Below are 8,248 nucleotides of genomic sequence, written 5' to 3' on the forward strand. Positions count from 1 at the left end.
GTAGCTCACAGTTAGTGTTCTCTATGATGTCATCCACAGGGTATGTATCCAGCAGTGCGTCGCCCGGGGCGGAACCAACGCTGCTTCTCGGCATGGATGGGACGGTGCTATCCAATGCTGGATGATCATCCGCTTGCTGCTGCCGCTGCTGAGACCCCCTTTCCTGGCTAAGTGAGTCGATCTGCTGCTGCTGCTGGAATTTGAGTGCCAAGTCCGCGTGCCTTGCTTCTAGGCCTTGAAGGCGTTCCGCGTCCTGCTTCCTCTGCTCCTCCTCCAGCTTCCTCTTCTTCTCCTCCTCCATCTTCTTTCTTGCACGGGTCCTGTAGTCGTCGTTCCATTCCGAAAAGCCCTCATACCAGGGAATAACGCCCTTGCCTCGTGTTCTTCCCGGGTGTTCAGGATTTCCCAGGGCGCGCGTAAGCTCGTCGTTCTCTCTGTTGGGCGTGAACACCCCCTTTCGAGCATCTTCTATTGCGTCAAGTAACTTTTGTTCTGCTCCTTTTAGACTTGCCTTCTTCGAAACCAGGCCTGTCTTCGGGTCCAACGCCCCCCCATGCGCATAGAACCAAGTTCTGCACCTGGGGGGCCAGCTCCTAGTAACCGGAGTGACCCCTGCATCCTCCATCTCTTGCTCAGACTTATCCCACTTAGGCATTGCCACCGCGTAGCCACCTGGACCCAGCCTATGGAACTGCGTCTTTTTTGCGGCATTGGCCTTGTTTTTTCTCGACCGTTCCTTAGATAATTCTGATTCCTTGAATTTCACGAAAGCGGGCCAGTGTTCTCTTTGCTTCTCCAGTGTTCCCTTGAATTCTGGAGTCTTCCTTTCTGCAGCGAGGTAGTTGGCCCATACAGTTTTCTTGTGGGTGTTGAATGCAATTGCCATCTTCTTAAGAGCAGCGTCCTTGACTTTCTGCACATCTGCATCAGTGAAATAATCTGGTAGGGTGAAATGTTCCATCAGAGATTCCCAAAGCTTTTGTTTTGCTCTGTCGTCGACCCAAGTAACATCTGGGCGTTTAGTTTTTGGCTCTTTCCATTCTTGAATGGAGATCGGGAGTTGGTCCTTCACAAGAACTCCGCACTGACGAACGAACTTGTTCGCAATGTTCTTAGGCGTGAGGGGTTCGCCACTAGCTTTGATGGAATCGATGTTGTACTTTACACCCTCCTTCAACTTTTTGCCCGGGCCGCGCTTTGTCCTGCTGTCTGTAGAAGCAGATTTGCTCGATCCGGAGGGCTGAAAGAAGAAAGATCGATTCGTTAATATATCTTCAAATAAAAAAACATGTGATGATCACTAGATGCCTGCTTATATAAATATACCTCGCCGGTAGTCTTTGTTATTTCAAGATCAACATTGTATTCGTCATCATAATCATTGTCTGCGTCATCATAATCATAATCATAGTTCATGACTTCATCAGCTCGGTCGTCGAGATCGAATATCTTATCATCACCCTCCCCGGTATTGTTCAGATATTGGGAGCCGTCATTTGCTTCATTCAGATCATCTGGCCTGTTAGGGCTGCGTATGATCTCGAACAGGGCCTCTTCTCCCTCTCTGCCGGTATTGTCCGCCATAGCTTTTATTTAACTAATACAGAAGAAATATAAAACAATTTAGTATTCAAATTACAATGCATGGATGCAATCAATAAGGAAAAACTGAATCATATAGTACATAATATGCATCGTCTCGAATAATATATAATCTCGAATACATCGTCTCGAATAATATATAATCTCGAATACATCACTGGCTAGGTAGCTAATAAAGATCGAATACTATAGAAGAATCTAGGCCACTCGCGGTTCCTGGGGCGCGGGCGGTGGACACCCAAAGACAAGGAACCATCACAGGATCATATCTCCGGTCATCTGCCCAAAGAACCTGCCAGGTATTGGAGAACCTGACGTCCATAGCAGCCATGTAGCGATGGACGTGCTCGTCCTCCTCCCTGACACGACGACGCACCACCTCCGGCGGGGCCGGCTCCCTCTGCACCGAATGTGGCCCACGCGAACGCCACCAAAGGAGATCAGGGTCGACGACGGGACCCGAGGCCGGGTTCCTCACCAAGCGGCGCGCCCCTCCAGGTAGCACCTCCCAGTGCCAGCCCGGCGGAGCCCAATCCCGGACATGGGTCAGCCGGACGTCGTCGCGAACGGGTCGACGGCGAGGATGCGGGCCGGGCATCGTCGAGAACAAATACTATATGCCCGCAAAAAGTAACATTTTTTAAATGATTGGATTGTGATAACTAAAATTCTATATGCAAATTCTAACAATTTGACATTAATCTAATTCATCTAACTAAAACTAATTCTAAAATTTCTAACATTTCTATATATATAACTAACATTTCTAATATTTCTATAACTAAAAAACAGAAAAATTGCTAACATTTCTATAAATATTTCTATAACTTAAAAACAGAAAAAATTATAACATTTCTATATAACTAACATTTCTATAACATTTCTAATATTTCTATAACTTAAAAACAGAAAAATTTCTATAACTAAAAAACTAAAAAACAATGTGTGTGTGTGTGTGTGGACATGGTGGCCGGGGCAGGAGCTCACCGGCGAGGCGAGGCGACGGGGGGTGGCGACGACGGGGATGGGGACGGGGCGGTGACGACGGGGACGGGCCGGGCGGGGACGACGGGACGATGGGGCGGGGCGCGACGACGACGGGGATGGGGACGGGGTGGCGACGGGGACGGCTGGGCCGGCGACGACGGGGACGGGGCGGCGACGGGGGGCGGCGGGCGACGGGGCAGAGGAGAAGAAGAAGATGAGAAACTGAATTTTTTGAAGTGTTTTCTTATATAGGATGGGCCTTTAGTACCGGTTGGAGCGACCAATCGGTACTCAAGGTCAATTTTGGCCAAGCCAAGCGGCGGGAAGCGCCCACCTTTAGTACCGGGTGGTGGCTCCAACCGGTACTAAAGACCCTACCTTTAATACCGGTTTGAGCCACCACCCGGTACTAAAGGTGGTGCGCTGGCGCTGGTGCGGTGCGTCATGTTTAGTCCCACCTCGCTAGCCGAGGGGCGTCCGCACTGGTTTATAAACCCCAGTGCGGTAGCTCTCCCGAGCTCCTCTCCAAAGCAGGCCTACTGGGCCTAAATGTTCTGTGCTGCCCTGTGGGCCTACTGGGCCTTTGCGGGCCTGCATCCTAGCCCAACAACAGGTTGGGTTTCTAGTCGTATGCAGGCCGCTGTGGCGCAGTAGGCGGGCTTTTTTATTTTCTTATTTTTTTGCTTTATTTATTTTTGAGTTGTTTTTTGCTGTATTTAGAGTTTCTTTGTGAATATTTTTGCTTTAGGTACAAAAAATTACAAACTTTCTATTAGTGCCGGTAGTTTACAAATTTCAATAGTTTACATTTTGAATTATTTGAAATTTGTGTGAATCACTAGTTTCTGAATAACTTAACTTTGAAAATAGATTTTTCAGTGATTCTTTTTCTTATGTTTAATATTAGTGTGTTTTATCATTATATTCAATTTGGTAATGCTTAGGTTATTTAAAAAATGAAATGCCTTTGTAACGGATGAGTTTTCGTCCGAAACCCTGATACTTCGAAAGAGATTGTCCATTTTATACACGAAGTGCATCCAGTTTTTGCGGTAACCCTCTCTACTTTTTTGCACATGCTATGTGGGTGAAATTATGATACCATGCCAACTTTCAACCTTTTCTGAGTTCATTTGAAATGCTTTTCAATTTCAGGGTCATTTAGCTGAAAAATCAGTAAATGCATGAAAGAATTTGTTTGCACATAAAATTTCTTCGCGTTTCAAATGCCAAAACACATAACTACCCTAACTATTACAGAGATTCCCTCCTGGGTGTGAAACACAGAAGAAAGTGATGATAGTGAAGCCGATCACATCCCAGATCTTTGGGTGTGAAACTTTTTCTTCGCGTGTGTCCCTTTGCGCCGTAGCCATGGAAAATCTTCATCATTTAACTGGATGCTCGGGTCAATATTCACTGTGAATGGAGCAATTTCATCAAACTTTTCATAATCTTCTGACATGTCTGTCTTGTCATCCACTCCCACGATGTTTCTCTTCCCAGAAAGAACTATGTGGCGCTTTGGCTCATCGTATGATGCATTCGCTTCCTTATCTTTTCTTTTTCTCGGCTTGGTAGACATATCCTTCACATAGAAAACCTGTGCCACATCATTAGCTAGGACGAATGGTTCGTCTGCATACGCAAGATTGTTGAGATCCACTGTTGTCATTCCATACTGCGGGTCTTCCGTTACCCCGCCTCGTGTCATATTGACCCATTTGCACCGAAACAAAGGGACCTTCAAACCACGTCCATAGTCAAGTTCCCATATCTCCTCTATGTAACCATAATATGTTTCCTTTCCCGTCTTGGTTGTTGCATCAAAGCGGACACCACTGTTTTGGTTGGTGCTCTTCTTATCTTGGGCGATCGTGTAAAATGTATTACCATTTATCTCGTACCCTTTGAAAGTCATTATATTCGAAGATGGTAACTGGGACAGCGAGTACAGGTCATCTTCAATAGAGGCGTCATGCATGGTACGTGTCTGCAACCAGCCGGCGAAACTCCTGGTTTGTTCACGTGTAATCCAGTCATCAGACCGCTCCGGGTGTTTGGAGCGTAGAAAATTCTTGTGTTCGTCCATATACGGAGCCACCAAGGCGGAATTCTGTAGAACTGTGTAGTGTGCTTCAGTGAGAGAATGTCCGTCCATACATATTTTTTGATTCCCTCCTAGCGTGCCTTTTCCATCCAGTCTGCCCTTATGCCGCGATTCAGGAACACCAATCGGCTTAAGGTCAGGAATAAAGTCAATACAAAACTCAATGACCTCCTCATTTTCATGGCCCTTGGAGATGCTTCCTTCTGGCCTAGCACGGTTATGAACATATTTCTTTAAGACTCCCATGAACCTCTCAAAGGGGAACATATTGTGTAGAAATACAGGACCCAAAACGTTAATCTCTTCGCATAGGTGAACTAGGACGTGCGTCATGATGTTGAAGAAGGATGGTGGGAACACCAACTCGAAACTGACAAGACATTGCACCAAATCATTCTCTAACCTTGGTATGATTTCTGGATCGATTACCTTCTGAGAGATTGCATTGAGGAATGCACATAGCTTCACAATGGCTAATCGAACGTTATCCGGTAGAAGCCCCCTCAATGCAACCGGAAGCAGTTGCGTCATAATCACGTGGCAGTCATGAGACTTTAGGTTCTGGAACTTTTTCTCTGCCATGTTTATTATTCCCTTTATATTCGACGAGAAGCCAGACGGTACCTTAATACTGAGCAGGCATTCAAAGAAGATTTCCTTCTCTTCTTTGGTAAGAGCGTAGCTGGCATGACCCTGATGTATGCCGTCTTTTCCATGCATACGTTGCTGGTCCTCCCGTGCCTCAGGTGTATCTTTTGTCTTCCCATACACGCCCAAGAAGCCAAGCAGGGTCACGCAAAGATTCTTCGTCACGTGCATCACGTCGATTGCAGAGCGGACCTCTAGGTCTTTCCAATAGGGCAGGTCCCAAAATATAGATTTCTTCTTCCACATGGGTGCGCGTCCGTCAGCGTCATTCGGAACAGGTTGTCCGCCAGGACCCTTTCCAAAGACTACCTTCAAATCCTTGACCATATCATGTACATCAGCACCAGTACGGTGGCGAGGCTTCGTCCGGTGATCCGCCTCACCTTTGAAATGCTTGCCTTTCTTTCTTACGGGATGCCTGCTCGGAAGAAATCGACGATGTCCCAGGTACACATTCTTCCTACAATTGTCCAAATATATACTGTCGGTATCATCCAAACAGTGCGTGCATGCGCGGTATCCCTTGTTTGTCTGTCCTGAAAGGTTACTGAGAGCAGGCCAATCATTGATGGTCACGAACAGCAAGGCCTTTAGGTCAAATTCTTCCCCCATGTGCTCATCCCACGCACGTACACCTGTTCCATTCCACAGCTGTAAGAGTTCTTCAACTAATGGCCTTAGGTACACATCAATGTCGTTGCCGGGTTGCTTAGGGCCTTGGATGAGCACTGGCATCATAATGAACTTCCGCTTCATGCACAACCAAGGAGGAAGGTTATACAAACATAGAGTCACAGGCCAGGTGCTATGGTTGCTGCTCTGCTCCCCAAAAGGATTAATGCCATCTGCGCTTAGACCAAACCATACGTTCCTTGCGTCATCTGCAAACTCCTTCCCGTACTTTCTCTCGATTTTTCTCCACTGCGACCCGTCAGCGGGTACTCTCAACTTTCCGTCTTTCTTACGGTCTTCTCTGTGCCATCGCATCGCCTTGGCATGCTCTTTGTTTTGGAACAAACGTTTCAACCGTGGTATTATAGGAGCATACCACATCACCTTGGCAGGAATCTTCTTCCTGGGGCGCTCGCCCTCGACATCACCAGGGTCATCGCGCCTGATCTTATAGCGCAATGCACCGCATACCGGGCAAGCGTTCAAATCCTCGTACTCACCGCGGTAGAGGATGCAGTCATTAGGGCATGCATGTATCTTCTGCACCTCTAACCCTAGAGGGCAGACAGCCTTCTTTGCTTCGTACGTACTCTCGGGCAATTCGTTGTCCTTTGGAAGCATATTCTTTATCATTACCAGCAACTTTCCAAATCCCTTGTCAGATACACCATTCTCTGCCTTCCATTGCAGCAATTCCAGTGTGGTGCCCAACTTTTTCTTGTCAGCTTCGCAATTCGGGTACAACAATTTCTTGTGATCCTCTAACATGCGCTGCAACTTCTTCTTCTCCAAATCACTTGCGCAGTTTCTCTTTGCATCGGCAATGGCCCGACCTAGATCATCAGCGGGCTCATCTGATGCCTCTTCTTCAGCTTCTTCCCGCATTGCCGGCTCAGCTTCTTCCCCCATTGTTGTATCATCGTATTCAGGGAACCCATGGCCAGGATAGCTGTCGTCGTCCTCTTCTTCTTCATTGTCTTCCATCATAACCCCTCTTTCTCCGTGCTTGGTCCAAACATTATAGTGGGGCATGAAACCGGACTTAAACAGGTGGACGTGAATGGTTCTTGACGTAGAGTAATTGTGATCATTCTTACAGACTAAACATGGACAAGGCATAAAACCATCCGCCCGCTTGTTTGCCTCAGCCGCAAGCAGAAAAGTTTGCACGCCATTAATGAACTCGGGAGAGCATCGGTCATCGTACATCCATTGTCGGCTCATCTTCATTACACAACACCGAAAAGACCAAATTAATACAAGTTCATACATAAAGTTCATACAAGACTTAAATGCAACAAACAAATAACTCTCTAACTAAAGAATTTAAATGCAACAACAAATGCGATCAAGATCGCAACTAAGGTAACAATTGATCCAACAGCATAATGATACCAAGCCTCACTATCAATGGCATATTTTCTAATCTTTCTAATCTTCAAGCGCATTTTCTCCATCTTGATCTTGTGATCATCGACGACATCGGCAACATGCAACTCCAATTCCATCTTCTCCCCCTCAATTCTTTTCAATTTTTCTTTCAAATACTCGTTTTCTCTTTCAACTAAATTTAACCTCTCGACAATAGGGTCGGTTGGAATTTCCGGTTCACAAACCTCCTAGACAAAAATATCTATGTCAACTTGATGGGCATAATTTGTCATAAACACGAAATGCAACAACTAGTTTTAAAAGAGAATATACCACATCCGAATCATAACAAGGACGAGGGCCGACGGGGACGGATATCAAAACCATGGCACTATGTATAACAAACAACGTACGGGTAAGATAATTATACGAGTAACTATATATCCAAATCACACAAACATCAATTTGGTAATGTAAAACATTCATGAACAAGAGGCTCACCACAAGGTGGTGCCGGCGACGGAACGGTGCGGGCGATCGACTGTGGTTACGACGGAGATTTAGAAGGCACTAAGTAAACCACACCTACATATGCAAACTAAGTGTTATTTTTGACCTCAAATTGCATATAAATCAAATACTAGCACATATATTTCCTCCCAAATTACTAAACTCATAAATTAATCACTATACAAAGCATTGCAAGAGCTAATCTAGCAATGAGAGATGAAAGGACAAAGTTGCTAACCTTTGTGATCATTTGAATGGATGGGGGCCTTCAAATCTTGACAAATTTTGGGCAAAATGTGTGATGAGCTCGAGAGGAAGAGGGGAAGAACAGAGAGGAGAGGGGAAAGG

At 46.0% G+C, this 8,248-nt stretch overlaps 1 protein-coding gene across 1 annotated transcript; it reads right to left on the minus strand.

The window, feature by feature from the left end:
* Positions 1 to 3,931: 3,931 nt before the first annotated feature.
* LOC123168022 (uncharacterized) lies at positions 3,932 to 7,234 on the minus strand (the record flags this gene model as incomplete). The annotated part of the gene is made up of 3 exons (XM_044585887.1): positions 3,932 to 4,930; positions 5,183 to 5,431; positions 5,540 to 7,234. Coding segments are annotated over 3 exons (2,943 nt in total), but the record flags the coding sequence as incomplete, so codon positions are not given.
* Positions 7,235 to 8,248: the final 1,014 nt, after the last annotated feature.

The sequence above is a fragment of the Triticum aestivum genome, chromosome 1D, assembly GCF_018294505.1.
Source record: "Triticum aestivum cultivar Chinese Spring chromosome 1D, IWGSC CS RefSeq v2.1, whole genome shotgun sequence".
In the NCBI taxonomy this organism is placed as follows: Eukaryota; Viridiplantae; Streptophyta; class Magnoliopsida; order Poales; family Poaceae; genus Triticum; species Triticum aestivum.